The 13,141-nt window shown below is 45.2% G+C and overlaps 1 protein-coding gene across 1 annotated transcript; it reads left to right on the top strand.

The window, feature by feature from the left end:
* Positions 1–1,151: 1,151 nt before the first annotated feature.
* LOC115164739 (probable G-protein coupled receptor 21) lies at positions 1,152–5,310 on the top strand. The gene has a single exon (XM_029717498.1). The coding sequence runs from the start codon at positions 2,722–2,724 to the stop codon at positions 3,778–3,780; it is 1,059 nt and encodes a 352-aa protein (XP_029573358.1). The 5' UTR covers positions 1,152–2,721; the 3' UTR covers positions 3,781–5,310.
* The last annotated feature ends 7,831 nt before the right edge of the window (positions 5,311–13,141 follow it).

A 13,141-nucleotide genomic window follows, 5' to 3' on the forward strand; every position in this document is an offset into this window, starting at 1 on the left:
CAGATGACATTCAACTACTTTTCTCCTTCCCCCCTTCTGGTACCTAAGTGGCGACACGCATCTCTGTGTGCCTGGAAAACAGCTCAGCTTGGATGTCGGCCCACCACCTCAAGCTCAACAAAAAGGAGATGCTCTTCCTCCCAGGGAAGGCCTGCCTACTCCAACAGCTCTCCATCACAGTTGGCAACTCTACGGTGTCCCCATCCCAGAGAGCAAAGAACCTCGGCGTGACCCTGGACAACATCCTGTCGTTCTCTGAAAACATCAAAGCAGTACTCTTGCTGGTTCACGCTCTACAACATCCATAGAGTATGACCCTTCCTCACCCAGGAAGCGTCACAGGTTCTAATCTGGGCACTTGTCATCTCCCACATAGACAACTTCAACTCTCTGCTGGCTGGGCTCCCCACTTGTGCCATCAAACCCCTGTAACTCATCCAGAACGCTGCAGCCCGTCTGGTGTTGAGCCTTCCCAAGTTCTCCCATGTCAACCCGCTCCTTCACGCTCTCCACTGGCTCCCAGTCGAAGCTCGCACCTACTTCAAGACCCTGGTGCTTGCCTATGGAGACGCAAGGTGAACTGCCCCTCCCTAATTTCAGGTTCAAACCCTACACTTCAACCCCGTCTGAAAACGTTTGTCTTCACTAAGTATCTTGATTAAATCCCACAGTGAGTTCTGTTATGCATGATCAAAAAGGATGGTTCCATGGCTCCTCTTTCTTTAACCTGTGTGTGTGCGTGTGGGCGTGTGTGTGTCAGTGTGAGTTTGTGTGTGAATGTGTGTGTGTGTGTGTTCATGCATGTGTGTACATGAATGCATAACTGTGTCTCTCTGTGTGTGTATATGCATGTGTGTCTGTATCTGTATTTGTGTGTGAGGGGACACTTGCACGCATGTGTACAGTATGTGATGGGGGAGCCTTCAGAGTCTTCTGTGTATACGTAGGTGGGTGTGCACAGTCTGTGTGGAGAGAGCTCTACCCAGCTATACTCACTGGCTGAGCCTGCAGAGAGGGAGGAGCTCTTCCTCTCAGGCTGTTGCTGCTGCAGGCATAGCAAAGGAAACAGAGAGAGAGAGAAAGAGACAGAGGGAGAGAGTAAGGGGGAGGAGAGGGCAGTACCATTGCTGCATCAGTGCCACAGCAGAGTGGAGCAGTAAAGGACTATCGTTTCCTCCTTATTCTTTTACTCTAAACACTCGCTGGTTCAAAAGAGGTTTGGAATCGGAGACTGGAGCTCCTTGCACCGCTGGATGCTCTACTATCCTCCTCCTATCCTCCTACTCTCTGTGGATGGAATCGGAGACTGGAGCTCCTTGCACCGCTGGATGCTCTACTATCCTCCTCCTATCCTCCTACTCTCTGTGGATGCTGTGGTATTCTGGAGCTCCTTGCACCGCTGGATGCTCTACTATCCTCCTCCTATCCTCCTACTCTCTGTGGATGCTGTGGTATTCTGGAGCTCCTTGCACCGCTGGATGCTCTACTATCCTCCTCCTATCCTCCTACTCTCTGTGGATGCTGTGGTATTCTGGATTTCTATTTCTTTGCGTCTCTCCTGCAAAGCACTTCTGCTGCTGCTGCTACTTCTAGACATTTACAGCACTGTTTTGGTTGGAATGTGTTTCTGGCTTCTGATGACTGTTTTTGTCCGTTAAATCTCTCTCTACACTGGTTATAATTTCGCCGAGGAGTTATAGATCTAGACTTTTAGATGACCTCCGGGACTCCTTGAACTCCACCTGCGGGTACTGTACAGGGCATGCACAGAAGTTGACATCCAGAGATTGTGTTTGTATGCACCTCTGCAGCTCAGTGGGAAGGAGAGAGGACTAGAGGTGGAACCGAAACTAGTGGGTAGACAGACTTCTGCAGCCATGTGTACTGTACACACCAGAGCCTGCATGTGCTAGGTTAGCCCACCAGAAGGCTGGCTGGTACTGGCACATGACTCAATTACGTACACACACACCCAGAGACACACACTGATACACAGCAACATTCTCTGCTGTTCTCAGTGCGCAACAGAGGACAACGTTTGCTACTGTAAGACTGCATTGCACTCTGAGGCCAGAAAAGTGAAAAAAGAGACAAGAAGGAGAGGAGCAGCAGAGAAGAGGAGGGGAAGAAACAACCATTGAGTAGCAGCTTACCTCCAGGGGTAACTAAAGTGCAAGGGAGAGGAGCACGGATTGATGAACTGACCGTCTGGTTAAAGAGAGAGAAACTGACCGTCTGGTTAAAGAGAGAGAAACTGACCGTCTGGTTAAAGAGAGAGAAACTGACCGTCTGGTTAAAGAGAGAGTAACTGACCGTCTGGTTAAAGAGAGAGTAACTGACCGTCTGGTTAAAGAGAGAGTAACTGACCGTCTGGTTAAAGAGAGAGTAACTGACCGTCTGGTTAAAGAGAGAGTAACTGACCGTCTGGTTAAAGAGAGAGTAACTGACCGTCTGGTTAAAGAGAGAGAAACTGACCGTCTGGTTAAAGAGAGAGTAACTGACCGTCTGGTTAAAGAGAGAGTAACTGACCGTCTGGTTAAAGAGAGAGAAACTGACCATCTGGTTAAAGAGAGAGTAACTGACCGTCTGGTTAAAGAGAGAGTAACTGACCGTCTGGTTAAAGAGAGAGAAACTGACCATCTGGTTAAAGAAAGTGATAAAGACCGTAATAAGAGATGAGAGCTGAACTGAACTGACCGGTCTGTTTCCCGCAGCTCCAACATGAACTTTACCTCCTCTGATGTGAACCAAAGCAGCTCTCCTTTCTGCCTGCTGGGCCTGGGCTACTCCTACAACCTCAACACCTGCATGCTGGAGGTGTCCGTCATTCTCTTCCTCACCATCCTCATCATCAGCGGCAACCTGGTGGTGATCTTTGTGTTCCACTGTGCTCCACTGCTCCACCACCACACCACCAGCCACTTCATCCAGACCATGGCCTACGCAGACCTCCTGGTGGGGGTGAGTTGCCTGGTGCCCTCCCTGTCCCTGCTCCACTACCTCAAGGGGCTGGACGAGGAGCTCACCTGTAAGGTGTTTGTCTACCTGGTGTCTGTGCTGAAGAGTGTGTCCATGGCGTCTCTGGCGTGTATTAGTGTTGACCGCTACATCGCTATCACACGGCCGTTCACCTATGCTACGCTGGTCACACCGTGTCGCCTGCGCGTCTGTATTGGCCTCATCTGGCTCTACTCCGCCCTCATCTTCCTGCCCTCCTTCTTCGGGTGGGGGAAGCCTGGCTACCACGGAGATATATTTCGCTGGTGTGCGACCTCGTGGCAGACTGATCCGGGCTTCAGCTCATTCATCGTGGCTCTGCTGTATGCTCCAGCCACCCTCACTGTGTGTTTCACCTATGGGAGTATCTTCCGCATCTGCCGTCAGCACACCCGCAAGATCACCCAACGCCATGCACGCTTCGGCCCCCAGGGGAACGAGAGGGGCGAGCGTGGTGAAGGGTGCCTGGATAAGCGCTACGCCATGGTGCTGTTCCGTATTACCAGCGTGTTCTACGTGCTCTGGATGCCCTACATCGTCTACTTCCTGCTGGAGAGTGCCGGCCTCTATTGCCACCTGGTGGCCTCCTTCCTCACCACATGGCTAGCCATCAGCAACAGCTTCTGCAACTGTCTCATCTATAGTCTCTCCAACAGCATGTTCCGGAAGGGCCTGGGCCGCCTGTTCACGTCACTTTTCTCCCCCTGTCTGGAACTGGACTGCTGCACCGAGGGGAAGAAGGGTCCTGCTCCACCCAGCCAGCGCCCAGCCCAGACCTGCTAGGTGTAACAGTCTCCTACAGACACTGTCTGGTTGGTTAGCTACAGTAAGCTAAGGCCTCGGCTTTAGCTCCTGGTGAGTGCAGTGTATTACTACATTGCATGTCACAGGGTGTCTTGCTACAATGGTAGTGCATAGACCCCTGAGGCCAGGCCAGAGAGGGGCCCATGTCTGTGCACTTCATTTCAGAGGGGTGGTTTACAGACAGTAGCGGGTGGGGTTTTCTCCGGTCTTTTTCTGGAGTGTTCTCCCAAGCGGGGGCTGTCTGTTTCTGGCTGTGTGGATCACCACTGTGTGTGGAGGAGAAGGTGTAAGGTAGTTTAGATGAACATCAGAATGGATCTGAGGAAAAAAGTAGCAACTCCAGTCATATAGCTTTGGTGCCATGTTTGGCGCCTGTGAATCTTTAGCCTACAAAATATCTTCCAAATGCAAAAGAAATGACAATATCAGCACAACACGACTTGTATTGTGGAAACCACTGCAGTGAAAAACGTTATTTCAACATTGATGCAAAACTGTTACATTGTGTTCCTTCAGGGTAGACAATAGTGAATCAAAACAAGTATTTCGAAACAAAAGTACTAAAAAGATTGCATTTCTTCTCTTAGAAACTGCAACAGACAGTTTCCATTTGTAGCAGTTATTGAAAACTTTAAATATTTGAGTGTCAAATGTTCTGTTATTAATGATGCTGTGCACTACATTACATTATTACATACAGAAAGGATACCAGTTACCAGTAACAGTCAGTTTCTGAGAAAATCATTTAGTTTGTTCAGAAGCGTATTTTGTGTATTTTATCAAAAGGATTCTTCTAGGCGGGAATGTTGATGTATAAAATTGCCAATTTTGGCAAGATGGCCGACTCTATGCCCACCGGCATTCTGGTTTATCATGGACCTGTCTTCATTCTGCGTTCTCAACAAGGAGACAAGTAGATTTATTTGAGAATTGTATTTTATGTCCATGTTTCCTCCTCGGGTTGAACGTCAGTTGTTTGTTCCCCCTTAATTGCTGATGCCTTTAGACTGGTCTTGAGACTGCAAATGCATGACATGCTCCACATTATAATATGACAGCAATAACATAGTCAAGATTTTCTTATAGATTGGAATTGCATCATGTTAGGCATGCTACCGATCCAGATGCACAACAAAACACAAAGAGAGACACACTCATTACCATGTGCATGCTGACTACTTACAGTCGAGCTATTCTCTCTCTCTGTGCCCCCTGGCTCCTGATATCTGTACAGATGAACTGAGTGGAGAAGTAGCATATTAATCAGAGGCCTAGACTGTCCTTCTAGAAGGCAGAGGGGTCATGGAGACAATGTGTTTCTACGGGTTTCATGTAAAGTAGGTTTAGGTGGAACTCCAGTGGGTCTCGAAGGCTTTTATGGAAAGTAGACTTGTGAATTGCTTATAGGTTTCTATGTGAACTAAGTTAGATCTGATATGTAGGATAGGAGAGCAGACTTTGGACAGTGTAAAATGCATTGAAACAATACAATAAAAGGTGCAAAGGTGATTGTTTTGTATGTGCGGGACTCTTCTTATGTGACGAACCCATGGGTACCCAGGTGTAGACAATCCCTCCCTCACACGCACTGTAGAGCAAGCTAGGGTCAACCTACCGTGGAAATTAAGTAAAGAGCATTTTAAGATGGGCCTGCAGTGCAGCACTCTGTATTCTTATCCCCAGGAAAGATTGCATTCCATTCTAGGAATTTCAAGAACCACAAGGACAGCATGCAGGCATCTTTTTACTATAGTGTGTATGCAAAGCTTGTATACAACATCTGTTATGTTTAAAAAATGAACGGTTCTGTATGTTTTTGGATATCTGTTACAAGAATAGTGTCACTGTGGAGTTATGACAGCTGATATTCCAGGTTTAATATAAGATAATCCTAGATTTTTTCAAATAAATAATGGGTGAGATAATCAGCACCCATTTTAGGATGATGCTACAGAAACTACTTTTTCCAGCTATAGCCTACACAACAATGTATGATGGTGTGTAAATAGCGTATTATACAGTATTTCCTTTAGGTCGTCTAGTTTTCAGAAACGTCACCTTTCCGGGAACGACCTTAGTAGTTCAAGACAACAGATTTATTTTTGTATGGGTCTTTTCTGTGTTTACACAGCCACACTAAGAACCCAATTCTGATTTCTTTCTCCATATCCAATATTTTTTTCCTGACTGCCCACACTCAGTTTTATATGTGACCCATATCAGATTTGAGCATTCTATCTGAAGTAGTACATAGATGCAATGCTCATTTCCTGTCAGTGTTCCTTAACATTTTAGGGTAGTCGTCTTGGTAACGGCACTTCAGAGCAAAGAAATCTGATCTGAGAGTCCAGACTGAGGTTGCATATGGAGCACCAGAACTGTATCAGAATTGAGATCCACATATAGATATGGTATAAATCTGCACTCAAAAGATCAGATTCCAAAAGATCAGATTTACACAGGGAAAAGCCATGTCAGAAAAGAGTGTGTATTTATTTAGAATATTTGGAAAGATGTCTGTTTTTCCCCAGGGGCCATCTGTAGGGCTCTTTTCCTTCTCCCCATGCTGCTGTCTCTGTCTGTTTGTCTGTTTGTGCAGTGGGGGTCTGTGCAATACAAGTCTCTGTCCTCTCCCAACTCTTCTCAAGACAGTAAAAACATATCAGTAGTGGTATTACTTTTATATATTTGTATTTTTCCAGGCAGGTCCATTTATAACCAATTCTTATTTACAATGACTGCCGGGCCTGCCACAAAAGGGCTCTTCTTGGATATCTAACACAAGCTTGTTGGTAAACTGCATTATGTGCATGTGATATTTGATATCTATCTGTATCTGATTTGAGAGTAGTTCTGCTTTATCTGGCTCACATGACTGTTCTAGAATGGGAGCATGTAGTGTGTGTTCTATTGCGCTCAAATGACTAGAAACGTGAGCGTTTGTTTTATATTGAGCTCACATGAATGCTCTTCAATGGGAAAGTCCAGTACTCAATGTACTTTAGGTTACACTTCATTTTAAGGGGTTCTTATTACAATGTAATTACGTGTGTAATTACACTGTAGCACGTATTGTAGTTAACAGTAACAACCAATAGTTACAGTGTAGTAACAAAATGTAACTGGTAATAATTGCAGTCTGTAATTACAAAGGTGTAACAATTTATGCTTTTTACCATGCTTGTTACAAATGGGCTTAATGTTTTATTTCTTCTCAGTTGCATCAGATTCAGTAACAACTGTTACAAAGGTTGTGACCCCTCGTGGATGTGCTGGGTGTCCGAGAGATTATGCTCAATAGGCTCTAATTACTTACCCATGAATGTATCTCCACTCAATGTTATTGCTAGCACTTGCCACCAAAATAAAGTGTACCATCTGGGTTAACTTGATCATCCCAGATGAGGAAAAACACACTATTTCAAGCATACTGTAGTACATGTAATGTTTGCCTAAGTACAATGTTATTATTAGGTGTTACACTTCATTATAACTAGCTAAATCCTGTGTATCTTGAGTGGCACTTACTTGTAATTAATGTGTACTTGTACAGTACACTACCCATCCTGACAACCTGGCCCTCATTTGAAAGCTTCTGGAAGTTTCACTTCATATCTGTACCTTATTGTGAAATTAAGTGAAACTTCCAGAAATGTTGAAATGAGGGCAGGTTTGGGATGGGGAGTTGTAATGTATTTAGATTGGAACCGCGACCACCATCTCAACTCTCCTATGAATTCTGATAAGGAATGAATTATCATTAATTCTGAGGAATACAGAGAGATAATGGCCAAACTTCATGAAATATAAAATGTTTCCAGGGTTGTGTTTTTTAATTAACGTGTAACTGAACAACTAGTTTATTAAACATACTGAACAGGAAAGAGACTTTTGCTTTGCTGCCACCATTAGAAACTCCACAAGTGATGTTTTATTGCACATTTTAACTAAAATATAAGGTGGGACAATGCTGGTTTTCCAATGTAAAAAGCAAGCTCTTCAACAAATGTTCTGTACCTCACGTGTTGGTGACTGTACCTGACGTGATGATACATACTGTATGTATTTTATGACAATTACTGATGACCATTTTGATTCTGATTGTATCCTGCAACCAATAACTAAATGTGACTTTACCTGCTGGAGCGCTTTTTGGCTCATTCTTTTAGGTTGTGTGCGTTTTTGCTTTAGCATTGTGGGAGAAAAATGTTTCCTCAAATTGACATGGCACGGACTCTACCCTCTGTTTTTCAGGCTCATCTGTCAACACAAACATACAAACAAATACACGCACGCACGCACGCACACACGCACACACGCACACACACACACACACACACACACACACACACACACACACACCTACCTGTAGTATTTCTCTCCCTCACACACAAAGTGGGTTGATGTAGAGGTGCTGTGAGGTAACCATGTCGGAGTGTATGTCAAGCCAGAAATAGAGGGAATATGAGCATTGATGTTTATCGTGACCAGGCTGGCAGGCTGGCTGGATCGCTGGATGCTGCCAACCTGATCCAGGCCTGAGTCACCGCCCATGGACGGGATGGCGGCTGTGGTCGGTGGGAACCTCCGATATGGAAAATGTGAATTCCTTCGGCTTCCCTCCTGCCTACTGGAAGTTCTTTGTTTATTACCCTTTCTTCCTTGCTTTCTTTCTTGTTGGTTTTACCCTTTTTTCTAATCTAAATGGGAACTGGGCTTCTGATAGCTGAGAGAGCGTGAGAGCGAGAGAGAGAACAATCTTAGGTAAGTTTGTTGTTTATGCCCAATTAATGTGGATGTTCCCTCAGTACACAGAAATAGCCAACAGCGACTTCATCTCTGATGTGAAGCTGCTGCAGTCAGACAAGCTTTGCTGTAGCAGATTGTTCCCATAGGGAAGTACAGTACATTCTGCCGGAGGGTACATAACTAAACCACAGTTACAATAACCCTACCACTACAAACAACAGTTACAATAACCCTACCACTACAAACCACAGTTACAATAACCTTACCACTACAAACCACAGTTACAATAACCCTACCACTACAAACCACAGTTACAATAACCCTACCACTACAAACCACAGTTACAATAACCCTACCACTACAAACAACAGTTACAATAACCCTACCACTACAAACCACAGTTACAATAACCTTACCACTACAAACCACAGTTACAATAACCCTACCACTACAAACCACAGTTGCAATAACCCTACCACTACAAACCACAGTTACAATAACCCTACCACTACAAACCACAGTTACAATAACCCTACCACTACAAACAAGTTACAATAGCCCTACCACTACAAACCACAGTTACAATAACCCTACCACTACAAACCACAGTTGCAATAACCCTACCACTACAAACCACAGTTGCAATAACCCTACCACTACAAACCCCAGTTACAATAACCCTACCACTATAAACCACAGTTACAATAACCCTACCACTATAAACCACAGTTACAATAACCCTACCACTACAAACCACAGTTACAATAACCCTACCACTACAAACCACAGTTACAATAACCCTACCACTACAAACCCCAGTTACAATAACCCTACCACTATAAACCACAGTTACAATAACCCTACCACTATAAACCACAGTTACAATAACCCTACCTCTACATACCACAGTTACAGTAACCCTACCACTACATACCACAGTTACAATAACCCTACCACAATAAACCACAGTTACAATAACCCTCCCACTATAAACCAGTTGCAATAACCCTACCACTACAAACCACAGTTGCAATAACCCTACCACTACATACCACAGTTACAGTAACCCTACCACTACATACCACAGTTACAATAACCCTACCACTATAAACCACAGTTACAATAACCCTACCACTACATACCACAGTTACAATAACCCTACCACTATAAACCACAGTTACAATAACCCTACCACTACATACCACAGTTACAGTAACCCTACCACTACATACCACAGTTACAATAACCCTAGCACCGCAGGCTAACCCCTATACACAGTGCCTTATTAATGTACCGTAGAATGATTTGTCTAAATCACATTACTTTTTGTACAGTTCTCAAGACACTTGATATGGCAAACAAGCAAGTAAAGTTCATGGTAGGTGGTTGATTATTGTGTGAAGGTTTCCGTTTGAGATTAAATGGAAATGAATGGGCCAGTAGAATAACATTACTGTACTGTAACCTAGCGCTCAGCCCAGTCTGGCAACTCTCATCCACTTCCTCAGCACTTTCAGGAAACCCTACCAACCAACACTGTTTTATCTCGCAAACAGTCACATCATTTAAAATAAAAACATGTAAAGAAGGAATCCCTCCTTAAGCTGTACAGTAAATGTATAAAGTGAAGTCAGAGTAGGATGAGAGATGAGCTGAGAAGGGTTGAGCTTGAGACAACACTCTGGATCCTCTCTCCCCCTCTCCTCTCTGATTTTCTCCATCAACCCAGAGCTGGTGAACATGATGGAGCCAGCCCCAATCTATTATTCATAGAGGCTTTTCTGGTCCACATAAACATAGCATGAATAATTGAGCTACAGGTAATTAATCATTGAAAAGAGCAGGATTGTAATCTATGTGGCACTCTGTACAGGGCACCGGCCGACAGGCCCTGTAATATACTGTAATCCTTGCAACAGCTCATCTCCCTTCCACATCACATCTCATGAATCCTGACTAGAACCAAAAAATGTGATCATATTACTCCAGTGCTAGCCTCCCTACACTGGCTTCCTGTTAAGGCAAGGGCTGATTTCAAGGTTTTATTGCTAACCTACAAAGCATTACATGGGCTTGCTCCTACCTATCTTTCCGATTTGGTCCTGCCTACCTACACGTACGCTACGGTCACAAGACGCAGGCCTCCTAATTGTCCCTAGAATTTCTAAGCAAACGGCTGGAGGTAGGGCTTTCTCCTATAGAGCTCCATTTTTATGGAATGGTCTGCCTACCCATGTGAGAGACGCAGACTCAGTCTCAACCTTTAAGTCTTTACTGAAGACTTATCTCTTCAGTAGGTCCTATGATTAAGTATAGTCTGGCCCAGGAGTGTGAAGGTGAACGGAAAGGCTGGAGCAACGAACCGCCCTTGCTGTCTCTGCCTTGCCGGTTCCCCTCTCTCCACTGGGATTCTCTGCCTCTAACCCTATTACAGGGGCTGAGTCACTGGCTTACTGGTGTTCTTCCATGCCGTCCATGGGAAGGGTGCGTCACTTGAGTCACTGACGTGGTCTTCCTGTCTGGGTTGGCGCCCCCCCTTGGGTTGTGCCATGGCAGAGATCTTTGTGGGCTATACTCGGCTTTGTCTTAGGACGGTAAGTTGGTGGTTGGAGACATCCCTCTAGTGGTGTGGGGGCTGTGCTTTGGCAAAGTGGGTGGGGTTATATCCTGCCTGTTTGGCCCTGTCCGGGGGTATCATCGGATGGGGCCACAGTGTCTTCTGATCCCTCCTGTCTCAGCCTCCAGTATTTATGCTGCAGTAGTTTATGTGTCGGGGGGCTAGGGTCAGTCTGTTACATCTAGAGTATTTCTCTTGTCTTATCCGGTGTCCTGTGTGAATTTAAATATGCTCTCTCTAATTCTCTCTTTCTCTCTTTCTTTCTTTCTCTCGGAGGACCTGAGCCCTAGGACCATGCCTCAGGACTACCTGGCATGATGACTCCTTGCTGTCCCCAGTCCACCTGCTCCAGTTTCAACTGTTCTGCCTGCGGCTATGGAACCCTGACCTGTTCACCGGACGTGCTTGTTGCACCCTCGACAACTACTATGATTATTATTATTTGACCATGCTGGTCATTTATGAACATTTTAACATCTTGACCATGTTCTGTTATAATATCCACCCGGCACAGCCAGAGGAGGACTGGCCACCCCTCCTAGCCTGGTTCCTCTCTAGGTTTCTTCCTAGGTTTTTGGCCTTTCTAGTGAGTTTTTCCTAGGGAGTTTTTCCTAGCCACCGTGCTTCTTTCACATGCATTGCCTGCTGTTTGGGGTTTTAGGCTGGGTTTCTGTACAGCACTTTGAGATATCAGCTGATGTACGAAGGGCTATATAAAATAGATTTGATTTGATGATAGATTCATGATGTGGGAGCCTATGGAAATGTGAAATGGCACCATTCCAGACTTCATCATTTAATGCAGACTATACCAGAACGTATGGCAATGCAGTTCTTCTGAAACTTGGTCCTGTAACTCAATGGAGCACAGTGAGATGAGGACATGGATCTTGCATAGTAAACATGTAGACATGCTGTAAAAGGGAACTCACTCTCAGTGAACAGTAGCTTAAATACGCTCACCAAGGCAGTTTATTAGCTACACCCATCTAGTACCGGGTTGGACCCCCTTTAGCTCCAGAACAGCCTGAATTCTTCAGGGCATGGATTCTAGAGGTTGGAAATGTTCCACAGGGATGTTGGTCCATGCCATCACGCAGTTGCTGCAGATTTGACGGCGGTACACCACCACCACCAGCCTGTACCGTTGACACCAGGTCATGCTGCTTACGCCAAATCCTGACTCTGCCATCAGCATGACGCAACAGGAAGCGGGATGTGTCGAACCAGGCAATGTTTTTTCACTCCTCAATTGTGCAATGTTGGTGATCGCGTGCTCACTGGAGCAGCGTCTTCTTATTATTAGCTGATAGGAGTGGAGCCTGGTGTGGTCGTCTGCTGCAATAGCCCATCCATGACAACGATCGACGGGTTGTGTGTTCTGAGATGCCGTTCTGCATTCCACTGTTGTACTGTGCTGTTATTTTTGTCTGTTTTTGGCCTGCCTGTTAGCTTGCACGAGTCTTGCCATTCTCCTTCTACCTCTCTCATCAATGAGCTGTTTTCACCCACAGGACTGCCCCTGACTGGATTTTCTTTTGTCACACCATTCTTGGGAAACCCTAGACACTGTCATGCGTGAAAAGCTCAGGAGGCCGGCCGTTTCTGAGATACTGGATCCAGCGTGCCTGCCAACAACGATCATACCACTCTCAAAGCCGCTTAGGTCACTCGTTTTGCCCATTCTAACTTTCAATCAAACAGTAACTGAATGCCTCGATGCCTGTCTGCCTGCTTTATATACTGTAGCAAGCCATGGTCACATGACTCTCTGTCTGTAGAAGTGAACGGGTGGTGTACCTAATAATAATAAACTGGTTGGTAAGTGTATAGTAGTAGTGGTATCGAATCCCAATGTAGAATGGTAACTGCTACACAGTTACCATGCCATTTACATAAGTATTCAGACCCTTTACAGAGTGGTTTGTTGAAGCACCTTTGGCAGCGATTACAGCCTTGAGTCTTCTTGGATAT

Source organism: Salmo trutta, chromosome 27, assembly GCF_901001165.1.
Source record: "Salmo trutta chromosome 27, fSalTru1.1, whole genome shotgun sequence".
Taxonomy (NCBI): Eukaryota; Metazoa; Chordata; class Actinopteri; order Salmoniformes; family Salmonidae; genus Salmo; species Salmo trutta.

Bases quoted from the DNA above. Each gene is read 5' to 3' on its own strand.
- LOC115164739 (XM_029717498.1), top strand. From the start codon at position 2,722: ATGAACTTTACCTCCTCTGATGTGAACCAAAGCAGCTCTCCTTTCTGC.